This window comes from Musca domestica, unplaced genomic scaffold (assembly GCF_030504385.1).
Source record: "Musca domestica strain aabys unplaced genomic scaffold, Musca_domestica.polishedcontigs.V.1.1 6, whole genome shotgun sequence".
Taxonomy (NCBI): Eukaryota; Metazoa; Arthropoda; class Insecta; order Diptera; family Muscidae; genus Musca; species Musca domestica.
The window spans coordinates 7,424,173-7,441,038 of record NW_026712363.1 but is presented as its reverse complement, the minus strand read 5'-3'; the positions used below and the strand labels follow the sequence as shown (position 1 = coordinate 7,441,038).

Sequence of the window (16,866 nt, the reverse complement as noted above, 5' to 3'; positions counted from 1 at the left end):
GGGAGAAGAAGAGTAAATTTATAATGAATTAACGGACAAAGGAAAAGTTGCCTGAAATTGGTTAAGTCGATATGTAATGATGTTTGTTTGTAGTTGGCTCAAATGTTGCTGTTGCTGTTGTTGTTGATGATGATGGTGGTGGAAAAACTTTGGCAACAACCGCAAAGATCTGAGCCGAGTATTGCCATGATTATCTCCATTACCATTGCAGTAATAATCATCTGGCGAGTAGCAACAGCGGCCGCATCATCATCCTCATCATCAGCAACGGAAGTTTGCATTAATAGAAATTGAGTTCATAATGCAGGAGTAGGAAAAATGTTGCTGGTGCATTTCTTGGTCTTGTGTTTTTCATAAATATTGCAACAACAGCAAACCCCCCTCCCACTCGTGGAAAAGAAAATAAAAACGAAGCCAACAAAGAGGGAAAAGTTGCACTAACTTGGCCAAGAATAGAGGCATCGTTGTATGGCTGTTGTAGCTGTAGCTACTGCTGCTGGTGGTGCGGCAGCCTGGCAACATACCTATTTAATTGCATTTACAGTCTAACTAACTAACTCGTCTCGTCTTCTATATCGGTGGTTTCACACAGCCAGCCCATGTTCATGCCTACATACAAACATACACGGATGACTGGTGAATGATGGCTGCTTGTTCTCATTCTCAACACTTTGGGTGAAATTTCCTCTTCAGCAAATTACCACAACAAGGCTGGATGGCATGCTTCTTGCTGTTGCAAAAAAAATGTTTTTCTCTTGAAATAAAGATATTTTCTCGCAGCCTTATTAACTTTCGAATTTCCAACAAGAAAGTAAATCCCAAGAAATCTCAACAATAACTTGGCATTGTTGAAGCCTCTTCCATCTATCCATCATTTTATTGTTCATTCAATATCCTATTTGGTACACCATTTCTAATAGCTATCTACAAGGAAGGACCGAAAAGGGCAGATGTCATGGCAACAGTTTTCTTCATTCCTACCAAAAATGCTGGCATGGAATAGAAATTTGGCATTTGTTTCTTCTCCGACTCAAGGGCTAATTAGTTCTGGGAATAGCAATTGAAGTTGAATTTGCAAAGAGGTATTTGTTGGTAGCGATAAGATTTTTATTGAATGCACTTCAAAAGCATATGATACTATCAGGGAATTATGATTAAACTGATTAATGATAAAGATAAAGTGAAGTGGTGTTTACTTACATTCCCCTCAATAGGGCCAATTACATGCTTTATTAAAATCATTCCAAATTTCGACCTACAAACGCCTCAAGTTGCCTCATAAAAACCAAATTTAGTCCGACAAAAAAATCATAAAGCCTAGAAATGTTTATATAGTTATGTTCCAAAATCTGTATGCGTCGTCGGCGAACAAAGAAAATGGTAATAAAATACGATTTAAAACTGGAAACAACTCTAAATCATATTTAGATTATTTCTAGGTTTGGCAAAGAATGTTTCAAAAATCTTGAATGGCCTGTCCGGCTATGGACCAGTTGTAATTTTTTGTGCTTCATCAAAAAATTGGAATCTGGTGGAGAAAAGCCATCCCAGATAAAACTCCCATTACCAAATAATGAGTCTTCTAATAAATTTTTAACAGTCATAACTACTTACAAATCATCCAACCGGGCATGACTCTCGAATAAGTAGTTATTTCATGGTTGCTATAAGTAGATATATAATGTTTACTTTTGAAATTGTTTTTGCCTACTTTGTTCCATTTTCCGACAAGGTCCGACGCAAAAGAATTTATTCCGATAATAATGACAATGCATTGCTGAAACGCCTTCGCTCAGAATTCAAAATAACACGTCTTTTTATACCCTGTTGGAATGTCCAAGGTCTGCGGCCAAAATGTTTGCGTGTCCAAGGCTTTAATACACCCTCCAGAATATTTTCGCGATAATATTCGACATTTATTCCGATGCCACGGTCGATTAATACGAGCGAGCAACCATCGGCTGTTATGGCGGCCAACACCATCACCATGGCCGGCGTTTGAGTTCTGTTGCGGTGTAAGTTCTTGTACTTTTTGGAATTTCAATGGCATTACCCCGAGTTCATTTTTCAATATTTGCCGAATGGAATATTGCGAAATGTTCAGCTCACGAGCCATTTTTCGGCCACTGCGACGCGGGTTTCGATCAAGTCTCTTCTTTACTTTTCGAGCCATTTCTGCCGATGTTGCTGTTTTCTTCCGTTCACTTCCTTGTCGTCGGCTTACGCTACGAGACACAAATGCTGGAGTGCTCTAACGATAGTCAATTGTGATTTTCCAGATAAATATAAAGAAACCACACTATCATGCTTGAATTCCATCACGAATAACTGGAAAATTCTCACCAAAATGTTTTTGTACGCTTGTAACAATATAATGAGCTGTCACTGAAATAATTTTAACAGCTGTCGGACGAGTGGCTTAGAAATGACAGCAGTCTGAAGCTGATTACATTTTTTTTCATCTCACCCTGTATATTCTTGGTCATATTGAATCTGTCAATTTAGCGATGTCAGTCCGTCTGTGGAAATCATTTTATCTTCCGAACGAAAATTAGTAGGTTTATACAATTTTACTCTAATGTATATTATGCCTGCAGGACTTTTGGTATTGAAATTGGGTGATATAGGTCCACGTTTTGGTATAGCCCCCATATAATGGTACCTCCCTTTTTTCGTTATTTTGGTGATTTAAGCGACATTATTCACCGGAAATTATTCAAATTCAGTATTTGAAGTTTGTAATGGTTAGTACAGCCTAAGACAGAAAATTGTCTGTGCAGGTCCACGTCTTCGTATACGGTACCCCCCGATATTCGGTATTTTAATGATTGTAGCTACATTATTCACCTAATTTCGTTTCAAGTTTCGCATTTGAATATCGTCGTATAGACCCTAATATATCGGCTACATTCGGTATTTTTAAGAATTTAACAGAATTTTTAACGGATTTTATTTTTTGAAAAATTTGTAAAATATTTTTCATTTTGGAATATGTAAAACATTTTTTTTTTGCAAAAACTTAGGTGGCAGTGTTAGTTTTGTAAGTAATTTTTTCATTAAAAATTAGGGATGAGTCGTCACCGAAACCAAAAAGTTATGAATTTTGGTATTTCTTCATTGCTCGCTTTTAATATTTTGCCCAGATTAGTATAATTCTAAAATTTTCAAATAATTTTAAATTGTTTCAAACTATCCTATCGTCTCCATGAAAATTACATTTTAAATAAAACACAAGCAATTTCTATTGCTGATGATACCGTCATTAAAGGACAGCATCATCATCGTCTACATCTTCTCATGTATCCGCTTCTTCAAACAGGCTTTGACAACAATGGTGTTCTGATAAAATTCTACTTTGTTTCTTCGTTAGATATTTAAACGACCTGTAGGTTGGTCCATTTCTGTTTTGTTTCGTTCTTTGAAAAGTGACTGTCATACAATCAATTCGCACATACATGTAAGGTTGTATCCATTGTAGCATTCGTCCTATAATGTTGACACATTATCTTTTGACATTGAGGATACGTGTGCCTGTGTATGTTTCTATTCTATAGATCCGCATTTAGATAATTTCTATTCATTGCATCTTTATGCACTCTTCTTGAATTCTGTCATTTTCTTGCCTCATATCAATAACATGAGTGAGTACTGCCGAACGACATCATTCACATCACCAACAATACTGAGAATGGTGATGACGAGGATGATGATGATGGGAAAAATGCCAAGCCGACAGAGTTAAAAACGTAACATTCGTCTTATTAATAAAGAAATAGATCTCGTTTTTTAATTAAATGTCATTTTGAGATTGCTTCTGACATTTCCACTTTAAATGAGCAGAAAGAGGTTCGCCATACCTTTGTCAGCCCCTCCCTATCGAATGTTGAGGGAGTAGTACCTGGTTTGTATTGTCAAAGTATTTCAATAGAGTGTTTGCGTAGGAGATTGATGTATATTAGGGTATTCCCCAGTCTCTTGTTACTGCTATAAGGCTTACAATTTGTGCAATTTCAAAATTGAAATATTAAAAAAGGTAAAAAATACAATAGTGCTGCTGCTTTAGAAAACAAAAATGTTCTAATAGTTTATACCCTACACCACAAAGTCGTAAGAATATTAAGTCTCTGTGCATTTGTTTGTAACATGGAGGAGAAAGCGAGACAGACCCTACTACCTAGATCTTCAAATAAATATATATAAACTCCCGCAACAAAAGAATTTATTTGAAGTAGATCGTACCACCTATCGATTCAGAATTGGATATGCCTCCCCTAAATTAGTTTCCATTGAAACCCAACTATAACTGCTCTGATGCCCAATGTTGATAGGTGGTACGATCTACTTCAAATAAATTCTTACTAAATATGCGTAGTGGTGTAGGGTATCGTATAGACGGCCCCGCCCGACTTTTGACTTTTCCTTATTGGTTTTACAATAACAAAGTTGAATTAATGCTTTTTTCACCACACTTCTTGTTTGTTGTATTATTTTCTTGCTTCGTAGGAGGTGTGCTATGCATTAAGATTTCGTAATTTTAAATTTTATCCAGTTGCCTGGGAAATACAGATATATCCATTAAAATATCTAAAATCGGTTAAATTCGTAATACGGAGATTCAGTCGAAATTTGGACGAGTACTTTGTTAATTCGTCATATTGGAACAACTCATTTCGATTCGATTCCAAAATCTATACACCGTAACCTAAACCTATGTACTACATGTTTCTGTCACAAAATAGTTACACTCTACGACATTAGGCCTACTTTCTCACATCAGAATGACACAGGTTGACTAACTGACTGACTGACTTGACAGCCTTTCAATTGCGAACTGGTTTCATTGTGTTGGTTATTAATGTTGCCATCCGTTGATGTTATTTTGTCTTTTCGCTCTCTCTCTCTCTCTCTCTCTCTCGCTCATAGAATCAAACTTAATTATGTTGATGTACAGGTATTGATGCAAACGGTGGGTGGGCACAGTAAAATCCCAGTAGCAGATTGGGAAAGATATATATATGGCACATGATTTCATGATGAATTCTTAATTACATTTTCAGTTTGCTATTTAGACTTTTTCTAAGACTTGTTTTCATACATTCAATAAAATCATTCAACTTGACAGAATTATTTATGAATTTCTTTTCTTTTTTGTTTTTGTAATTTCCATAGAATTACTCAATGTTTCGTGTTCGGGTCAATGGTTTCATTGTTTAAAGATTTATACTTCAATAGGCATTGAAACTTCTTTGCCAGATATTTGACGTTTTGTAATCCAATTTATGCAATAACGCTACACAACCTTATGTAAAATAGGGAAGAGTTGCAGAATTTTTGTTACATGTTACGAATATATTTATATCAGGTGGGGTACCCATTGCTAGTAACGACATCTACTTACCCGCTGCTTTATCAGTTGGCTAAAATAATTAACTGCATAAAATAAACAAAAAAATCTTACTATAAGAAATACAAGGCAATATAACTTTTTGTAGCTTACTAAGTATTGCGCCCTTCCGACTACAAAATCGAAGGTCGAAAAATCATCAAACAAGTTAAAAAATATCAGTCAGTTTTGCCGACAGATGTATATCCCCAGCCTTGAGTTGTGATTGCTCTAAGTCTGATATAAATATTACAACGTGCCAAATTTGAACTATATCGTCCACTCATATACTTTATATGAGATTTGTGCAAATTTTTTGGAAAATGTGGAAATATTTATGAGGTACCGGATATAGCGGACCAAAATATTCCAATTAATCTAATACATACAACAATATTGGTATGTGCAAAATTTAAAGGAAATCGAACATTTATATCCAATTTTATACGAAATCATAAATTCCGATTAGTTACGTATTCATATCAGAATTCTGGTAAAGAGAAATATTTAGATATAGCAAGTTGTATAGAATCGCCGACTTGTTCGCAATTATGACAGATATAAGTATTGGAAATTGTGACGATATATTCGATATATTCCATTCTCACAACAGATTTTGTATTAGTAAAAATAATGGCATGTATGAAATCGGATGTTTACTTCGAATTTTATGATCGTTTTGGTCATTCAAAATTTTAACCCTTTGTTTGGGAGGTACCAGGTGGAATGGTCCGATCTCTATAATATTTATAACAGATCTTGTGTTGATGGAAATATTGAGATGTACCATGTCTGAATGCAATCAGATGTTAATATCGCGTTTTATGAGCCTCATAGATAGTCAAAATTTTGAGCCTTGTGGGGGAGGTACCAGAAGGAGTGGATTTCAGACCAGACCTTGGGTTAATCAAAATATTGTGATGTAAGTAATATTACGATGTATCAAGTCGGATACTCCCTTCAAGAGTTATCGTGCGCACCAAACAGACAGACTGATGGTCATCAACAGATCGACTCCAAATGTCCTGAAACGGATTTGGTGCAAAGAGACCTAGGGTCTAAAACCGCTATTTCGACTAGGCACGTTTTGACCGTATCAAATGATATGTACTCACTCTAGCCATATGGCTCAGGGTGTAAAAATAAAATATAGTAATAATAACAATAAGAGAGATGTGCGTCGACACATGTAATCTCTGAAGCAACAATTAATGCCCGTATCAGTGGATGAGAGCAAGGTGTGTCCAACTTCGAATGAAAAAAATTCGAGCTTAAGTCCTCCATTCATAACAAAAAAATCTGATTTGTGTTGTTAAGTTAAACTCAAATTTAAATCTACTATTCAAAAAATAGAACTTTTCCTTTTTAAACTTATTTATTGGCTCTTCGTGGTAGCACTTATATCCTATGACATTCCTATTTCTAACGATACATTATCCATCCCTCCAATTTCCCTTTGTCAAATATATTTTCAAAAGTGCCACTTTCAATTAGAAATGTTAATGAGCTTTTAGAATCCTAATTGAATTCATGGCATTTCCCTAAAGCCACAAAATTATTTTCGAAATCCAAAATAATAATGCGCTGCGTATTTTTTGTGACATATTATTTCCTCATTGTTGCAATAGTTTTGTGGTAAATTACATATAATTCTCGTTATATGTTTTTGTCGCCGGTACAATTTGAGAAAAAAAAAATAGCCAGCTCTTTTGTATGGGGATTAAAACGAAATTTGCCTAAAATGCAAAAAATGCGACAGCAAACGACAAGATTTCCTATAAATTGGGATAAATTTAAAAATAGCCTCAAATCTGGGCAAACAAATACAAAAATGGGCTGATAAAGATGGCCAACTAACCAGCAAAACCACTCAGGGAGATAGGAAATATTTTAGGTACTGATTTATTTTTATTATTTAGCATGGTGTCGTCGAACCCGTCAGTCTCAGGCTGTGCTACCTATTCTGATGATAGACACTATGCTCTGTTTCTTTTTTTTAATATTTGATTGAGATTCCTTAGTAGGTGACAAGAATTTCATTTGAATTTTTAATGGACAGATAAATTTACTCTAAATATAATATTTCACAATTGTACCTTAGACAGTAGTTCTTAAAATAGAAAGCAGCAGCAGCGCTTTTGGGAAGAAACAGGGGCGTAGGGTTTAAATAAAGATATGTTGTAATAGATTTATATCCCTGTATCATGGTTTGATAAGATCGTACCTAAAATTAGAAAAAAAATCCTAATTCGAAAGTTACTTGTGGCTTATTGTAAAAATATAAAAGAAAAAATTTCCGCGTATCGTAATGTTCAGATCTAAAAGATGGTTTGTATTCTGAGCTATGAAGATCGAATCAAAATCGGATTATCCTGCTGCTTCCTTCCATAATAACCACGTTCGACCACATGTTGGAAAGCAGTGGAAATAATGTTTTTACTTCAGTGCCTTACAATCGTTGAAAATGTCAATGTTCGCTTCATTCCATACTTCCAAAAGTTGGTCTCCATAATTTCTATATTATCTACATTTCCACCTGCCATCAATTCGACTGGTATTCGGAAGTAGGCACCTTGATAGCTGGTGATATAATTGTAAGTGGTTTGTATTGGTTTGAAGGAGTATTTTGAGTGGTTGAGGAAAAATTATCGTACGACAATAATGCCATTGTCTTAGCATGACCTTAGGCATAATGTTCTCTAAGAAAATATTTTGTAGATTTTCACAAGAAACTGTGAAATACCTTTGGTTTTGTTTTATCGCAGAAGTGACATACGGCTAAGCAATGCTCTGTCTTAAACGATGTATGTTGTATTCAGACCATTAGTCCCTGCTTAAAGGGCAACCAAAATTCAAAAATAAACTCAAAATTCAAATATAAAGTATCAGTCGGTTTAGCCGACAGATGTATACCCACAGCCAATGTTCGATAATTTAAATATATTTTGACTTGCCTCCATCACATATGACATACATATGTGATAATTTTCAGAAAATGTCAAAATGTGCGTGAGGTACCAGATATAGTCGACCGAAGTATTCCATTGCCTTCATACTTCATCTAATACAGATAAAAATATTGGTAAGGGCTACATTACAAGAAAATTGAACATCAATTCGAACATATATAAATTTTTTTGCGAAATCATAAATTCCATATTTATTTCATGTTTCTGGTTGAGAGCAATATTTAGATGGAGCAAGTTGTAAAGAATCACTGACTTGATTCACAAGTTATGACAGATAAAAGTATTGAAAATTGTGACCCTTTGTGGGTGAGAACCAGAAAGGGCTCACAGATATACATCATCTTCACAACAGATCTTGTGTTTGCAAAAATACCATATTTATGGTAGAGATCGGACCATTTCATCTGGCATCTCCCTCCCCCACATAGGGCTCAAGATTTTGTGTCGATGGAAATGTTGTTAACCCCTTGAGGTACCAGAGGGAGTGGTCCGATATATTCCATTTTAACACTAGACTTTGGCTTAGTAGAAATAATGGTATGTGTGAAATATGAAGATAACCGGATGCTTATTTCGGCATTTATAATATTTTTGGGATAATCAAAACGTTGACCCTTTGTGTGGCAGGTAGCTGAAGAAATGGTCCGATTTCTACCATCTTCATAACAGATATTGTGTTGATGGAAATATCGATATGTGTCAAGTCTGAATGGAATCGAATGTAAATTTCGAGTTTTATGAGCTTCATGGATATTAATAGTTTTGACCCTATATGGGGGAGGTACCAGAAAGATTGAGTTAATGAAAATATTGTGATATGTGTAATTCGGAATCTTACATCACATCTTATAAGATTTATAATTATTCAAAATTTTGACCCTTTGGGGATGTAATTTTGGGGGGATGTACTCGATGGAGGGGACGGATATTGCCCACTTTCGCACCTGACCTAACGTTAATACAAATGGAAGGATTAGCAAAGTTGGAGCAAAATCGGATTATCTTTTCCTTTTCTGTGCAGTAGAATATTTTTTTATTTGAAAGTTCGGCCTTTTGTGGGGGAGTTACAAGAAGGAGTGGACCGATATTGCCCATCTCCGGACTCGATCTAAGTTTGATAACAATATTACAGTGTACCAAGCTTGACCAATTCGGATACTCCCTTCGAGAGTTATCGTGCGCACCAGCCAAACAGACGAACAGACAGGCGGACAGCGCTAGATCGAGCCTGAATGTCCAGAAGCGGATTTGGTCCAAAGAGACCTAGAGTCTAAAAACGTTATTTCGATGAGGGTCGTTTGGCCTCTATAGTCATATGGCTGAGGGTATAAAAACATGTGTTCAGTTTTTAGAGTAGTTGTTCTGATTTTTTTTCGTCCTCTTCCTGTGTAATTTAAGGCACGATTTTCTGATATATGTTGGCATAAACGGTTGATTAAATACGAAAACACGCCGTTTTTATACCCTCATATTTTCCTCGAGGATTTGTCTACAAGTGTCATTTGGGTTGGGGTTCCCATTGAGCACGTCTGCTCTATAAGAAAAAGAAAAATTGAAATAGGTCCGCTCATGGTACCAGCTGATTACGTCTTGTTAGTGTGCCTGACTTTCTATTTGTATTTGTTTACTGTTTTGAAAAATAAAAGCCGAATATTTTCAAAATAAATGCTTGGAAGAAACGTACACTGCAGGGGCGCATTAAAGATAGTTACTAGTGTTTGCCATGAAATTGAAAGATTGAATAGATTTTGAAAGTAAGTTCCCTCTTTCGCGCCTTTTAACTCATCTTAATAATAAGGAAAAGTGTCAAATAAATGAAAACAACTGGTTGCATATAATTTTGACAGGAAGTGGACATCAGGGCCTCAGGGCTGTATTTCTCTAGTTTTACAAAGCTAGTCTACTTCACTATTGTACGCTTTTTAATATAACCCCATTTAATCCATTTTTATTGATTATAATAGATAAATGTCTATAAATACTGATCAGTCTCTTATCGTCTTGAAGTCTTTTGATGGCGAGAACTTTTCGTCCTAGATAGTATAGGTTAAAGTTTATCAGAGCACAGATTTGCTTAATTTCACTCGGGAGCAAAACAGGATTGCTTGAAGAGTGGGAGTTTTTTTGGCAGTCTACTCTTCACTCTTTTGTTTTTGTGTGAGAGCACTCCCGAGTCACTCTGGTTTGAACATTTAGAGTGGGTGCAGAATCACTCAAAATAAAGCAAGAGTTTGCTCCAAGATAGTAAATGGGTGCCAAATTGTTGTTAAGATGCAATGCTTCCACAAATTCTCTAAAGTCCCGCATCTGATTTGCACTCTCTGACAGATACTCGAATCTTATTTGTTTGTTTGTTTATATCTAAGCATTTTGGGTTTGTTTTCGTTGCATTTTTATGTTGTGGCTGGTAAGTGCGCCACCGTTTTCTTAACAAAGTATTAGAATGATGATGATGGTCGCTACCTCGGCGAGACTTACGCACGAACGCATTGAGATGCAATTAGAATTGAAATGGCACTTTTTTTAATACAAATTATTCCACTCGCGAATGTTGGCACAAATTCAAAGTTTTGTAAATGTTTTGCCTTTACATCAGCCTTAAGAACAACAAATAAATCAGACAAGCAACGAAAAAAGAAAAAAAATCAATTGCCATATGTCATTGCATATTCTCCTCTCTCGAACTCTTTGGCAAGGTACAGAGGTTTTGATTGTGTTTGTACTTTGGGCGCATTGGTGAGTAGTAGTTGGTCGACCGAACGCCGGAACATGGTATTTGCATTATTTGATCATTGCATTGGGGGGAGAGGGAAAAAAAAATGTGACTCTTGTACGGAGATTTTGGTTTTTAATCAATTGACAAATAATTTCAAATTAGCAATCCATTAGACAGCCCCCATTGTCAGAGTAAGGTAGTTGGTGGAAGGGGGGTGAGCGGGTGTCTTAAAAATATGACAACGTCCATTAAATGTAGTTGAAAAGCACAGAACAAAGATTGTTTAGAAAATAATTTGTCAAATGTTATTCTGAAATAAGCAAAACCCTCCAATCTTTGTAGACATAATTAATTGTAATTAATTGTATTTTTCTGTGTGTGTTTTCCTTCTCTTTACAGCAGAAAAGAACGACCGCCAAAGTGGACAGTTCAGAGAAATTTGTTGTGAAGGCTGTTTAATTGTCGTCATTGTCGTCCCCCAGACCGGACCAGATCGCCGTACCCAACCTAACCCAGAAAAAACTTTTTGTGGTGTCTGTAAATGCCAGCAGCAGAAAAGAAAAGAGAGCATAAAAACAAAAGGAATTTCTGCCCAAAATATTGTTAGTCTCTAAAAGGATAGGTACACATTCACACACGCCGTATTACAGAATTTCCCCCAACACAAATACATATCGAGTAATCTCACAAATACAAATATCAAGAAAACGTGAACGCGGATTTCTCTACAGACAGGCAGAAGAAGCAGAAACTAGAGGAACGTAGTTGCCGTTGACATCAGAGATTTTTGTGCATTTTTTAATTAAAAGCAAAACAAACATACGCGCGCTAAACTAAACGGATAAACGAACAGCAGCAGTTGCAGTAATAAAAATAAAGCCAACAATAAAAATAAGAGTTTCAATGAAACGATAAAAAGACATACCGGTCAGCCAATAACCAACCAACCAACCGACTACCTATCACCAACACCTTCATCCCACAAACAGAGTTTGTTCCGGAATTTGGTCAAATTAATTTCAAATTTGGTGTGCGCGCTAAAAAGCCCCCCGATCCTCCCATATTCTGCAAGAACGGCCGGCTTATTCCGCAACCTCTTCACCCGTGTGTGTGTGTGTGTCTGTGTCCGACTTTGTGTCCTTAACCATACAAATCAAATTTGTATAGCCTGAATAAAAAACAACACAATAACTGTGCTATTTGCTTAGTTCTATTGTGCATTTGTGTGAGTGGGCACTCGGTAAAAGTGAGAAAATAAAACGCAAGGCGGAAACAATAGCAGTTCAATTTTATGAACTAAGCCCTCAAAATCAAATCCAAATAAACCCGACATTGTCGTTCGTCACCACCACCACAACTTTACAAAAATAACGCCGCCTACATAACTGTAGTTAACACCATCATCCCACAGCAGGAGCAGCAATAACAACAAGAACAACACATCCACCCTACCAAACCGGAAAACAACGGAATAGAACAACAAAATGGAGGACAATAACACAAGTACGCAAATTAAACACGATGATCCATCGGTTACATTAACAATAAGGCTGATTATGCAAGGAAAGGTAAGTGTCGATGATATACATTTTGTTCTTGAAACTATAGATATAAAAATTTTCTAATCCAAATCGTGCAGAAATATCCTTTTATATTTTAAGTTTATATAAAAGAAGAACAATTTCAATATTATTTCAATATTCTAGCAACAGCAACGTGAATATATTAGGTTTTGGATTCGGCGACAAACATCAAAAATTATAAAAAAAAAATAAATAAAGTTGTTTAGAAAAGTCAAAATACGCCTATCATAGAAAGTGATTGGTCAACATTTTCAAATTATGACACCCACTTTTATTTAGAAATCTCTTCGAAATTTGTTGTAATTTTGTTCAAATGTCACACTTTGAAAAAGGAATGGACAATTCTTTAACCTTCTAATATTTTTGAATACTCTATCAAGGTGTGGAAATTATATTGATGGAACCATCGCCGTACTGCCTTGAACATTCGAAATTTCATTGAGGAAACTTTCAAAGAAATGGAATAGTTTTCTTCACTGCCATCGGCGTCAGTGAGAGTCCTATATGTAAATAGACATGGGAAGGACGAACTTGCTGGGCTAATTTGACCTGAAAATATGGAGAGTAGTCGATCGGTATGGTAAAATACATGCAAAGCATCTCGTCAAATTTCCTACCAAAATTATATATTATATCCTTGATCAACTCCCAATGAATATTAGTTGCAGTTACATTACAGATGTGGTACACAACTCCCAATCATATTGAGAAAGGAAGTAGAAATATCCTACTCCATTGTAGTTTTTAACAGTTGTTAGTTTCTCATATTTCAGTTTCCAAGTTCAACAAAAAAACCTTGTAATGGGAGTTTTACGTCCCCGTGTATATTATTTTATAGCCCAACATGTTTGGTTCATTTTTCACCTGCTAGTACCGCTACAAATGGCAAAAAATATCAAAATTGTAAAATTTAAGTATGTAACAAAAATCGAATGGAATATCCGAATCTGTTCAAACTTGTCATATCGTAATATTTTTAACAGGTTGCATACATACTTCTTCGGGAATATTTCTGTAAACACCACCTATACCTCACATACTGGTCAAATTATTCTGATACCTTCGCGAAAAAATTAAGGGCCAAAATCGGCAATATCGGTCAACCCTTCTAAGAAGTATTAATTACAGAGTGAGACAACAAACTCAAACGCCATGATTTTTACATTTTTTTTTAACTTTTATTAAAGGAAAGCCAAAAATGTCGGAAATAGCGATAAATTTTAGAATAAGTTTAGATTTGTTAAAATCGGTCACATTTGGCACGAATTATGGCCTTCAGACGGCCAAGGAATCCATTACGCTGCCCGAATGTTGCTCTGCGGTATTTTGGCCCGACATTTTGGTATTTTTTAGTGCCAACCTTGCTTTCCAAAATACTCCAGGCACAATAGTCCAAAAGATTGGTAACCGGAGATTTTGGTGGCCATTGTGTGTTGGAAATAAAGCGAGGAACCTTATTTTGTAACCATTCTTGGGTGGCGCGTGCTGAGTGCGATGATGAGTCCTATTGGAATGTGCAAGGCTTTAATACACTCTCCAGAATATTTTCGCGATAATATTCGGCATTTATTCTGATGCCACGGTCGAATAATACGAGCGGAGAGCGACCATCGGCTGTTATGGCGGCCCAACATTACTACGGCCGGCGCTTGAGTTCTGGTGGCCAACCGAAGGTGAACATTTTCAGCTGACCTCGTTGGCAACTAAACACGATCACTTTGTTTGTTTACAAACTACTAGACAACGAATGTTTTCTTAACGGAAAAAGCTAACTTCGACAGTTCACCACTTTCGTCCAAGCGAAGCAACCCTTAAGCTCTTTTGAGTCTATTTCTTTCTGTTGCGGTGTAAGTTCTTGCACTTTTTGGAATTTCAATGGCTTTACCCCGAGCTCATTTTTCAATATTTGCCGAATGGAATATTGCGATAAGTTTAGCTCATGGCCATTTTTCGGCCACTGCGACGCGGTTTTCGATCAAATCGATTCTTTACTTTTCGAACTATTTCTGCTGATGTTGCTGTTTTCTTTCGGCCACTTCCTTGACGTCGGGCTACGCTACCAGTATCACGGTAACGAGCGATGGTACGAGACACAAAAGATTTAATCACATTTAAATGCTGGAGTGCTCTAACGATAGCCACTTGTGGTTTTCCAGCCAAATATAAAAAATTCCATGACGAATAACTTTTTTTCTGGATAATTTTCACCGAAATGCTTTTGTTCGCTTGTAAACAATATAATGAGCTGTCACTAGAATAATTTTAACAGCTGTCTGGCGAGTGGCTTAGAAATGACAGCAGTCTGAAGTTGGTTGCAATTTTTTCATCTCACCCTGCATACGGATGTTTTACCCAAATGTAGTAATATCCATTATTCAAATATATCGGCTTATGTATGCATGTACATATTTCAGACCAATTTTTGAATACAACAATGAAACAATTGATAAATGTTCTGGCCGGCATTAGTCACCTTAATCATTGGCTACGAGAAGATTGAAATAAATTATTTAAAAATTAAAAAAAAAAACTTGGGGGACGCTTTTGGTTATATACGCAAGTATTTATTGCAGTTAGACGCACCTTCTAGTGCTATGGTTTACAGTATTTTCTTCCTTCCTGAAATTGTGAAATCGCACCAACTAAAATACAGGTAAACCCCATCAGATTGAGTACTACTTATTACCTCACGATAATATATTTATGTCTTCGGACTGCATTCACATAAATCTGGAAAGTGATGATGATACAAAAAATTAAATTAAAAAATAAATAAATAAAAAATTTCAACAAGCTCCAAGGAGTAGGAGTATGTACCTAAAACCTGCCAATAAATAGAAATCACTGGAGGTCTGTCTAACATTTAATCATATTCCTACTAACATTTGGCAAATTACATCAGTCCTTTCACGAACTGAACTAATCTCAAAGAATTGCCGTTAGAAATCAAATTTAAATTTTATTTCTACCATGAATTGACACTTTAAGAGATATTTCCACATTTCCGATACACAAATTCTTATATCCGGCAAATATTAGATTTAAATTGCGCCTATAGCCGACACAAACTGTTTTTTTTTTTTTCATTCTTTCGATTCCATTTATTTTGTAATTTAATTTATTTGTTCTTTTAATCACGTTAGTTGTTGTGTCTATGGCCGCGTCCACAGCCCCTGCCGCCACCAACATCATCTCCTTAGCTTGCCATCGATATTTTTACCCTCCGATTTTTTTGAGTTAATGCCAAAAAGTGCACCGTTGTTGTTGCTGGTTCTCCTTAATTTATAATGGGCAAATAAGTATCTACCGCTTAAGTTGTCGACATCCCGGCAAACAAACCGATTCATTGGGGGTATTGTAGGTCCGTTTCAGATAGATTTTACAATGAATGGTTGATAGGAGGAACGACCGTGCATCCGTTCGTCCAACCGATCGCCCGCCTGTTCATCCATCCACATCTCATCATCATAGACGATGCATATTTAACCATATGGGTATGAGTGTGTGTGTACGCCAGAAATTAAAGCGTTCTGGCGTCTTGGCATGACATGGCTGCTGGCATAGATGTCTCTTGTAAAAAAAAGAAAACTTTGTGTAAAAACTATTTTATGTTATTTTGCCAATTTTTACGCTTCGTGTAATTTTATGGCTGCATTTTTGTAATTATAGTTGTCTCTCAAAGGATTTGTATGCAAGTGTGTATGTGTGTGTTTTTTTTTTTAATTTTTATATTTTGAGATTCCCATAGTCTGAAATTATGGAAGCCGGGAGAAACTCATTTCACATTCTATTTGCACTCAGTTGTTTTTTCACTATACATTTTTGAGATTGTTGTGGTTTCCCCTGGGACCAATCACACGATTTCATTTTTGCAACCACAAATTACGGTGAATATTTCGTTTGTCGCCTCCCTGTTTGTACTAAAAACGTCATTGACAAATTTTTGTAAAAAAAAAACCAAATTGTGTTTCTTCTTGACGTTTTGCCTGCCTGCATTGTCGTAAATCCACCTGCCGATGTACATTAAGATAAATATGAACAAACTAACAAATGAACCGAGTGAACAGCAATCTTTGTTTTTTTTTTTCCTCGTTTTTTTTTTTTTTTTTTTGATGATGATGATGACACCATAGACGAACAACAGGGTTTTTTGGTTAATCACACAAACTTGTAGCCCTTAATTAAACTTTTGACGAGGAATCTAATGATTTTGCT

At 35.9% G+C, this 16,866-nt stretch overlaps 1 protein-coding gene across 8 annotated transcripts in view; it reads left to right on the top strand.

Annotated features, from left to right (window-relative positions):
- The window catches only part of LOC101890536 (poly(rC)-binding protein 3), a 211,974-nt gene that overhangs the window by 160,011 nt on the left and 35,097 nt on the right, over positions 1 to 16,866 (top strand). For 7 of the 8 annotated variants that reach the window (XM_020036337.2, XM_020036338.2, XM_020036334.2 and 4 more), the window contains exon 2: positions 11,468 to 12,636. In XM_020036337.2, coding sequence (XP_019891896.1) covers positions 12,553 to 12,636 — 84 coding nt within the window. In that variant the 5' untranslated portion in view covers positions 11,468 to 12,552. The remainder of the gene's footprint in view (positions 1 to 11,467; positions 12,637 to 16,866) is intronic. The other variant, XM_059129211.1, reaches the window with a different exon arrangement.